Below are 10,824 nucleotides of genomic sequence, written 5' to 3' on the forward strand. Positions count from 1 at the left end.
GAATTAAATCATGTGCTGCTGCAGATGCTGACTTTCAACACCCCCGAAAGGAGTTCAGGGTGGAGAGCAGAAATGAGGCATTCTGTGCTCTGGGAAAAAGTGGCAGAATAGGTCTTCAGATAGATATTTTCAGGACCGATTTTATGAGCCCAATTCTTTTATCTCCTCATATCTAGAAAAGCACTAAAATCCTTCATGGTGATGTCTGCTCCTCGTGACTAGCAGAAACCTTCTGCAAAAAAATATATGCTTGATTGCATGCATTCCCCCTTCACCAAAATCACATATATACTGACCTTCCCCCCTACCTCTCTGGAGCAGTTTCTCAGAGCTATCTGAAATGCTGTCTCCCGAGCTGCAGTCCTCATTTTGCCCCAAATAAAACTTAACTTGCAACTCTCACATTGTGCATTTTTTCTTAAGTCGACAGAAGCAAACACTCTAGTGGTGAGAGACACACTGTTAAATAAACACAAGGCATGCCAGATGGTGTTAAGTGCTGTGGAAAAAATAAATGTACCTTAATAAATGTATATTATTAAGTGAAAGAAAACAATCTGAAAAGGCTACATACTGTGTGTATTCTGGAAAAGGCAAAACCATGGAGAGAGTAAAAAGATCAGTGGTTGCCAAGGGTTCGGGAGGAGGGACAGATGAACGGGGGACATAGTGAATTTTTAAGGCAGTGGAACTATTCCGTATGATACATGTCATTATACATTTGTCAAAACTCATCAAGTATTACACAGTGAACCCTAATGTAAACTATGGACTTTAGTTAATGTATTAATACAGTCTCACCATTACAACAAATGTACTTTACTATCGCAAGATGTTAATAAATGGAGAGCTGGCAGAAGGAATTAAGGGGTATATGGGAACTCTGTTCTTTCCACTCTTTTTTCTATAGACCTGAAACTACTAAAAAAGAAGAAGTCTATTAATTAAAACACACACACACACACACACACACACACAAAGGACAGGAAGTACAATGTGTATGTGTTGGAGGTGGGATAGTTTGCCTCGGGAGTTTAGAGTCTGGGAGATGAGGGGATGACTTGAGTATTCTGAGCTTCTTAGGGTGACAGAGCCATATATTGGGATAAACAGTAAATTGAGGTTAGTGATGACAGCCTCAAGACAGAAAGGTGATGAGAATGTGGTAGGGTCGAGTCTTTCTGGGGCCCCTTCCTGATAATGGTGATGATGATGCCATGGTGGGGGCATTCTTATTAATGGCAACAGACTTCATGCTCTCCCACAATCTGTGAAATTTATTGAGATTTCTGGCCTATAAAACTGCAGAATATAGCAAACCCCCTGCACTATCCTCCTTCCTTTTTCAAGTGGTAACAAGTACTTCAATCTGTTCTTAGTTTTATATTTGATATTTAATTATTCTTTATGGGAGCGTAGCTATTCCTACCAAGAAAATAGGTTTTGAAATCTTCACTCTTTTGAGTATATTTACTTTTATATGAAGGCAAACGTTCCCAGGAGCCGTCTTCACATTTCTTCATGAACTGGTCAAAGAGGAGTCTTAAGTCCTTGCTCCAGCTGGGGTTGGGGAGAGCATGGTCCTTAGGAATGACTTTCTCTGTAGAAAACCACCTCTAAAAGAAAGGAAAAAAAGGAGAGTAATGGGAGGTACATCCTATTTCATAACATATTCTCTTATTTTCTAAGACTATCTTGCTGCTTTTCCTCTTCCCAAAAGCTTGTTGTTTTGAAGTGGAAACAAATTTCTAGGATCACCTGGTCCTCTCTCCTTGGGAGAACTGGGAGATTGAGAGAGGATAAATGATTTGCTCAATGTCATCCAACTAGCCATTAGCAGAGTTGGTATTAAGCCCAGGTCTGCAGACCCCCTTCTTTTTTTAAACCTTAATCAAGCACAGGTGAGCCATGTCAACTACAAACCGGCACTTAACATCCACCCCTACAAGGATTAAATCATGTGCTGCTGCAGCTGCTGATTTTCAACACCCCCTGAAAGGAGTTCAGGGTGGAGGACAGAAATGAAGCATCCTGTGCTCTGAGAAAATCTGGCAGAACAGGTCTTCAGATAGTTAGGTATTTTCAGGAGCTGATTTTTTTTTTTTTTTTTTCGGTACGCGGGCCTCTCACTGTTGTGGCCTCTCCCGTTGCGGAGCACAGGCTCCGGATGCGCAGGCTCAGTGGCCATTGCTCACGGGCTCAGGCGCTCGGCGGCATGTGGGATCTTCCCGGACCGGGGCACGAACCCGTGTCTCCTGCATCGGCAGGCGGACTCTCAACCACTGCGCCACCAGGGAAGCCCCTCAGGAGCTGATTTTATGAGCCCAATTCTTGTATCTCCTCATATCTAGAAAAGCACTAAAATCCTTCATGGTGACATGTGTTCCTTGTGACTAGCAGTAACCTTCACTAGAGACTAGCTTGATTGCATGTACTCCCCCTTCACCAAAATCACATATATAGTGATCTTCCCCCCCCTGCCTCTTTGGAGCAGTTTCTCAGAGCTATCTGAGATGCTGTCTCCAGGCTGTAGTCCTGATTTTGCCTCAAATAAAACTTAATTCGCAACTCTCATATGGTGCATTTTTTTAAAGTCAGCAGCCAGGAACTGGTGATAAAGAGAGATGAAGGACAGACAATTTTCCTCCATGTAAAAAGTGTTACCAGTGGGAAACACACAGGAAGCCAGAGCACAGGGGAGAGGTATTCATCTGAGATTGGGTATTCAGGTAGGGGTTTTTTGACTTGAATCTTCATTAGACAAGCAGAAATTAGCCAGATAGAAAGAGTATTATAGGCAAAGGAACACTGTGTGCAAAGGCAAGGAGGCATGAAACAGTTCGGAGGGGCCTTACAACAACCATATGAAGTAGGTACAAATTATTATCCCCATTTTACAGATGATGAAACTAAGGCCTCAAGGAAGCTTGGCATTGTTTCAGTACAAGGGGAAGAGCAGAGATGTAGGCAAGGGCCTGACTGTGGGAAGCTTCCACACTAAGTTAACTGGTTTGAATTGCATCTGCAGTGCTCTCGGAGGGATTTTAAATAGGTGACAAGATCAGATTTGGCCATAATACAAAAGATAGTGGGAGTGATTTCAAGATTGGAATCAGAGGGCCCTGTCTAGAGGCTACTGGAATAACTCAGGTGAAAAATTATGAATGCATGAAGCAGAACTTGGTGACTATTTGGATAAGGAGAGTGAGGGAAGAGGAAAAATACAAGAGCCAATCTCAGGTTTCTGAACTGTTCAACGGAGTAGGTGACAGAGCCAGATGCCAAGAAAGAGAATACAAAGAAAGAGGAGGAAAAGTTGGAGGGGAAAAGTTCTTGGTGTCATAATAACCACAGCTTCTACCAGTGCTATTTCTCTGTAGCACTCAGCACTGCTACCACTTCAGTGCCCACACAGCAGGTGGAAAGGTACATGGGCCCTGGAGGACTTGGGGGACAAAGTGTCACCTACAAAAGAGCTGGACAAAGCAAATGCCCATCGGCACCAGAAAGGCAAATCAGTTATTTTGACTTCTGCAGAAATCCTGGAACATTAAGATCACAGAAGCTATCAACTCTGTGGCATTCTACTTCCAGGCACTCTTATCAATTCATTCAGATTCAATGTACCTACAACACTTGGACTACACCCCAGGGTACAGGGAGGTGCTGTTATTGTGATGGAAGAACCAGCCAACCAGCCTTCTGCTGACCTCTGGGCTGGCTCTGATCCTGGCCTGATGGCAAGAATTTAGGGAGCCTGTCCCAAGGACTCTATGGAACTAAAAATTTCCTGGCTAACAAAAGGAAGTCTTGAATACGTGAGGGGAAACATGAGTGGCGTTGAGACCACTCCGCTCCCTAGCTCAGTATTTGTACCTTTGTTTTTTCCTATGGTTTTGGATTGGCTTATCCCTTCAGACTTTCAGCTCAGAAAATTTGGGAAGGAAAGAAAAGAAAAACAAAAATTTTTTAACCCACTCATTATCTCTCCATCTTAATATAACTAATGGTAAAATTTTGATATATTTCCTCTAAGTTATTTTTTTAATATTTATTTATTTGGCCATGCTGGGTCTTAGTTGCGGCATGTGGGATCTTTCTTGCCACGTGCAGGATCTTCAGTTGAGGCATGCGGGGTTGCAGCATGAGGGATCTTTTAGTTGCAGCATGTGGGATATAGTTCCCCCACCAGGAATTGAACTCGGGCCCCCAGCATTGAGAGCTTGGAGTCTTAACCACTGGACCACCACAGAAATCCCTCCTCCAAGCTTTTTTTAACTACAGCTTTTCTTAATATACTTGTAATCTCAGTAAGAAATACAATTTTTCTTTTGCTTCATCACTTAAAATTCTTTAGTGTTCACTTTCTCATGCCCTTAATCTCAGTTATCACCATTTTCAACAGCAGAAAAATAGTCCTTTAAAATGATATACTATAATTTACTTAACCATTTAAATTGTACATGTAAATTGTTTCCAATCTTTTGCTGCTTTAAATGAAAAGGATCATTGGAACACTGTGAATATAGTCTTTTCTCTACTTTGGTTTATTTCCTTAGAATCCCAATCATATAGTTTTTTTTTCTCTTTTTATTTAATTTATTTTTCAAAGCTATTACTCATGTGCCTATTCTTGCCATCAAATTCCAGTATGCACTGATGGCTTTTTTTTTTTAACATCTTTATTGGAGTATAATTGCTTTACAACGTTGTGTTAGTTTCTGCTGTATAACAAAGGGAATTAGTTATATGTATACATATATCCCCATATCCCCTCCCTCTTGTGCCTCCCTCCCACCCTCCCTACCCACCCCAATCATGTAGTTTTTAAAGTACATAAATTCTGGAAGTAACCTAACACACACCATTAGTCATAAATTAATATGTATTGACTAATACCTGTCAATTAAGAGGTAGAATAGGATGTGTAAGCTTTGGAGTTGTGAATTTGGGCTTACCGCATCCATAGGTCTCATCTTAAATAGGGAACTCTAGGTTTGATCAGTTCTAGCATCCTTTCACGGACCAGTGCAACAGAGATAATAAAGGCTTTTAGGAATTAGAATGACTCCCTTGATCCTGGGCTCTCCTACCTGATTATAACTTTGAAAGTCTGGGGGATTCAGCTAAATACAACAATCTTTTTTTTTTTCCCCCCTTTTTTGGCACTGCATGGCATGTGGGATCTTAGTTCCCTGACCAGGGATCAAACCCCCGCCCCCTGCAGTGGAAGTGCAGAGCCTTAACCACTGGACTGCCAGGGAAAGTCCTGCAATGAACTTTTTTTTTTTTTTTTTTGCGGTATGTGGGCCTCTCACTGTTGTGGCCTCTCCCGTTGCGGAGCACAGGCTCCGGACACGCAGGCTCAACGGCCATGGCTCACGGGCCCAGCCGCTCCATGGCATGTGGGATCTTCCTGGACCAGGGCACGAACCTGTGTCCCCTGCATCTGCAGGCGGACTCTCAACCACTGCGCCACCAGGGAAGCCCCCGCGATGAACTTTTTTGAGCCCTACTATATGCTCTGGTTCTGTGCCAGGAACAGGTAATACAAAGAGAGAATACTTAGGCCCTGTCCTCAAGTGATTGCTGCCTCGAGTGTGAAAAATGTTAACAAAAGAAATAGATACAGACACAGAAGGAGTGACTTCCAGGGAAAACTTCACAAAGATGAGGACTGATACAGTGATTTCTAAAGTATGAAAAGTTCCCTAAGGAAAGAATAGGAGGGCTGCTCCAAGCAAAGGCACAGAGAGATGGGGAACTGCTAGGATTTCAGTCTTCATAGATGAAAGGTGCAAAGAGAACAGCAGCAAGATAGGGATGGCAAAGCAGAAGAGGCATGACACTACAGTGGCTCTTTGGCTTTAACGAAGGCTTAGATTTCATCTTCTGGGTTAATGTTTCCAAAGGCCAATAGGAAAGATGATTTTAGCTGGCACAAGGACAATGATATATGTATTTTTAAATGAATATTATACCAATAAAAGGACATAAATAGCACATCACACTTAGGATTTCATAAATGTTATTGCTTAGGATGAAGCTAATTAAAGAAAGGAGTCTTTAAAGAATCATGAAGGTGGTATTTGAGTGGCAAAGTACTTTTTCCATTATGGGGAGGCTTAAAGAGTTTTAAGCAAAGCAGTAACATGAAATTAGGTTTTAGAAAGCTCCCTCTGATGTAAAGGATGAATTGTAAGGTGAGAAGCAATGGTAAGGAAACCAGTTAAAAGACTGTTGTAAAGGTCCAGGAGAAATGTGGTCAGAAGGTGAACTAGGTAGAGAGGAATGAAAAAGATTTAAGAGATATTTAGGATATTGGGACCAAGGATTGTGGCGTGGGTTTGATCCCTGGTCAGGGAACTAAGATCCCACATGCCATGCAGTGCCAAAAAAGGGGAAAAAAAAGATTGTTGCATTTAGCTGAATCCCCCAGACTCTCAAAGTTACAATCAGGTAGGAGAGCCCAGGGTCAAGGGAGTCATTCTAATTCCTAAAAGCCTTTATTATCTCTGTTGCACTGGTCCGTGAAAGGATGCTAGAACTGATCAAACCTAGAGTTCCCTATTTAAGATGAGACCTATGGATGCGGTAAGCCCAAATTCACAACTCCAAAGCTTACACATCCTATTCTACCTCTTAATTGACAGGTATTAGTCAATACATATTAATTTATGACTAATGGTGTGTGTTAGGTTACTTCCAGAATTTATGTACTTTAAAAACTACATGATTGGGGTGGGTAGGGAGGGTGGGAGGGAGGCACAAGATCACGGGGGAAGAGAAAGGAGAAGAGTTTTGGATGATTCTTGACTTGTGGTTTGAAGGCTGGAGTGGATAGAAGGAAAAGAAAGAGGAGGTTTTCGTTAGTGTTCATGTACACGTCAGGAGCGGAAAGTAGGAGTGAAACCATTCATTTTAGTTTGGGGCATGTTGAGTTTGGGACCACAGATGAACACTATGATGTTGTGAGAAATAAAAATAATGAAAGTTTCAGTCCAAGGAGATGAGAATTATGAGATACTTGAAGTAAAGGCACCTGTAAATTCACAGCATAGACTCTGTGCATGAGGGATGTGAGGGATAATCACTATTTTTTGTTGCCCTGAATAGAGGAAAGGTCTTGCTAGATCTTTGATTATGTATTTTTCAAGTGGGACTTAAGTTACAACTTTTTTTTTTTTTTTTTTCAGTATGCGGGCCTCTCACTGTTTTGGTCTCTCCTGTTGCGGAGCACAGGCTCTGGACGCGCAGGCTCAGTGGCCATGGCTCACGGGCCCAGCCGCTCCGTGGCATGTGGTATCTTCCCGGACCGGGGCACGAACCCGTGTCCCCTGCATCGGCAGGCGGACTCTCAACCACTGCGCCACCAGGGAAGGCCAGTTACAACTTTATAATGTGTCTCTTTTTAAGATTAAGTTACTGAACCAAAAGAAGCATGATTTGTAAGCCCTGTAAATACTACTGTTATAAAGCCCGTAAATACTGTTAATATAAGTATTCTCAACATAGATTACAAGACACCAACATATTAAAGAAACGAATCTGTCTTTGTTGTGAGATTAGCACAGGGCATTTTATTTTCCAAAGTGCACGATGGTACAGGATTAATAACCGATCTGTATTCATTATTCTTTAAAAGTAAGCTGGCACAGGCTCCTTCTCTGGGCTTCGGTTCTGTGGGAGATGCAGCAGAGCCCGCGTCATCGCTTCCCGGCGAGCTTGAGGGGGCCACAGGGCCTTGTCCTACCGCAGTGGTCCCCCGCTGGCTCGCTGGTTCGGGAGCAGGGCGCTGCGGCCACCCATCCCGGTCAAGGTGTTTGATAAACAGAAGCCCCAGAGTATCGGGAGCCTGCAACCCTTCGCCTGGAATGGCGGTTCAGGCGTGAACCGTGCTGACGGAGGATGGCAGCCTCCGGGGTGGAGAAGAGCGGCAAGAAGACCGAAAAGAAACTTGCTCGAGAGGAAGCTAAAATTGGCAAGCTTCATGGGCGTCATGAATAACATGCGGAAACAGTGATTTAAATCCACCACCCAACTATAGTTGAATCTACAGTCTACCCAGGGATTTATACCCAGGGTCAACTTGAAATCACGCTGGGAGGGACTGACTGCAGAACCTTGTTGACAAGCTACATAAATCCAAAGAAAACACTGTGTGATGTGATCCTTATGGTCCAGGAACGAAAGACAGCTGTTCACTGTGTTGTCCTTGCTGCAGCCAGTTATTTTTTAAACTTAATGTTCACAACTAACATGCTTGAATCAAAGTTCTTTGAAGTAGAACTCAAAGATGCTGAACCTGACATTATTAAACAACTTGTGGAATTCGCTTATAGCATTAGAATTTCTGTGAATAGTAACAATGTTCAATCTTTGTTAGATGCAGCAAACCAGTACCAGATTGAACCTGTGAAGAAATGTGTGTTGATTTTTTCAAAGAACAAGTTGATGCTTCCAGTTGTCTTGGTATAAGTGGGCTAGCAGAGTGTCTAGACTGTCCTAAATTGAACGCAACTGCAGATGACTTTATTCATCAGCATTTTACTGAATTTTATAAAACTGATGAATTTCTACAACTTGATACCAGGTGAGTTACACATCTCCTCAACCAGGACACTAACTGTGAGAGCAGAGGATCAGGTTTACGATGCTGCAGTCAGGTGGCTGAAATATGATGAACCTAATTGCCAGCCGTTTATGGTTGACATCCTTGCTAAAGTCAGGTTTCCTCTTATATCGAAGAATTTCTTAATTAAGACAGTAGAAGCTGAACCACTTATTCAAGACAATCCTGAATGCCTTAAAATGGTGATAAGTGGAATGAGGTATCATCTCCTGTCTCCAAAGGATTGAGAATAACTGGTAGAAGACACAAGGCCCAGAAGAAAGAAACATGACTACCGCATAGCCCTATCAGGATGCTCCCAACCACAGTCTTGTAGATATTTTAACCCAAAGTTGAAAAGAGAAATATATTCTGCACGAGCCTGGAAGTGAGACTGTAACTTTAGAATTCTCTTTTGACGTCTTTGTTCTTATAAATGGCCCATACTTAATGCTCTTTTGTATATTCAACCACAAGTTTTTAGACTTCAAGTGGAAAAATTTAAATAACTGCTAATAAAAACATCCTCATTCCATCAATTATTACTTATTCCCTAAAGCTAACACCATTAGAATCCCATTACAATATTTATTAAATGTTTCTATTAGAAGTGCCAGCCTCTCCTTTCTTTTTGCTAAAAACTTCACCTTAAAAATTTTTAACCATTTACTATTACTTATTTTAATATAAGTTGGTTGTCTTTATTATTTCTAATATTAAAACAATCAAGGAAGCTGACTTCATTATAAATTATTATTAGTTACCTTGACTCTCCCAAAGTGAACATTATTTCATTATTCATTCAAGCAGACTGTTTAATAATAAGGACTGTATAGAAATTGTTTTAACATTCTTGAACTTGGGACTTCCCTGGTGGTCCAGTGGTTAAGAATCTGCCTTCCAATGTAGGGAACACGGGTTGGATCCCTGGTCTTGGGGAACTAAGCTCCCACATGCGGCGGGGCATCTAAGCCTGTGCACCACAACGAAAGATCCCGCATGCCACAACTAAGCCGCAACAAAGACCCCGCGTGCCGCAACTAAGACCTGATGCAGCCAAAAATAAAATAAATCAATATTAAAAAAAAAAAGTTCTTGAACTTAACATTTTCAGAGATGTTAAAGTGGTTTTAACTATCATTAAATGGGATCCACTTGTGTGTGTCCTTTACGAGTCCAAAATGATTATTTTCATTGAACTGATCTGCTTCAGAGAGGACAATTTAAGCAGTACCACTTAATTGAATTATCTAGAATTAAGCCAATATCCCTATAAACTATTATCTTTAGATATTCCTTGGATATAGCTGGTGAGAGGCAGCAAATATTTGTATTAACTGCTGACTGAAAAACGATAAGACAGAATATCTTAACCGTTTTTCTAGTAGATAAGTAAAGTAGTAGATAAACTAGTAGTAGAGAACTAGGATTAAACCCTTGTTAGAGACGTACTCTTCTCCTGAGGGTATAATGTAATGGTTAGGAGGCAGACTGCTTAGGTTCAGATTCCAACTGTACCACGTGTTTTCTATGTGACCTTGCTTAAGGCACAACCTTTCTTTATTAATATTAGTGGCAGCTGTATTCCTTGACCTGCTAACATGACTCAAGCATCCTTCACACTGCTTCAAAACGGGTCACCCCACCTAGAGGGGGGGTGGGAGGGAGGCTCAAGAGGGAGGAGATATGGGGATATATGTATACGTATAGCTGATTCACTTTGTTATACAGCAGAAACTAACACACCACTGTAAAGCAATTATACTCCAATAAAGATGTTAAAAAAAACCCCAACAAACGGCGTCACCCTCCTATGCAGTTTCTTACGGCTTGAATCTCAGGACTGAAAGATCCGGTGACCCCGTTAACATTGATGCCTCTTGTAGCTGTTACCTTTTATTCTGAGGTCAGCTGGCTGAGGAAACGGATAAACAGCTGATCATATCACAGGGTTGTTCCTGACGGAAAGTCCCACCCCTCTGCCCACTTCCGCCGCCCAGCGCCCGGGACTTACCCGCGCGAGTACCGGGTCCCTCGCTGCCGGGGACACGCCTTCCCGCCTGCCGCGCAGGGCCTGGAGCGTGCGCAGTGCCGCGGTGCAGCTCCTCAGCATGGCTCCGAGATTGCGCGGGGCTCCGGCCGCCGGCAGCGCGGCGGCTGGCTCGCGGCCGCGGCAGAGGCCAACTCACCCAACCAGCCCCCCAACGGCCCGC

At 42.5% G+C, this 10,824-nt stretch overlaps 1 protein-coding gene across 1 annotated transcript in view; it reads right to left on the reverse strand.

Moving 5' to 3' along the window:
• The window catches only part of THEM4 (thioesterase superfamily member 4), a 46,991-nt gene extending 36,263 nt beyond the window's left edge, over positions 1 to 10,728 (reverse strand). Inside the window, exons 1-2 of the mRNA XM_007460301.1 lie at positions 10,626 to 10,728; positions 1,430 to 1,616 (exon numbers count right to left, since the gene is read on the reverse strand). Coding sequence (XP_007460363.1) covers positions 1,430 to 1,616; positions 10,626 to 10,724 — 286 coding nt within the window. The 5' untranslated portion in view covers positions 10,725 to 10,728. The remainder of the gene's footprint in view (positions 1 to 1,429; positions 1,617 to 10,625) is intronic.
• Between the last annotated feature and the right edge of the window lie 96 nt (positions 10,729 to 10,824).

Source organism: Lipotes vexillifer, unplaced genomic scaffold (genome assembly GCF_000442215.2).
Source record: "Lipotes vexillifer unplaced genomic scaffold, Lipotes_vexillifer_v1.1 scaffold209, whole genome shotgun sequence".
In the NCBI taxonomy this organism is placed as follows: Eukaryota; Metazoa; Chordata; class Mammalia; order Artiodactyla; family Lipotidae; genus Lipotes; species Lipotes vexillifer.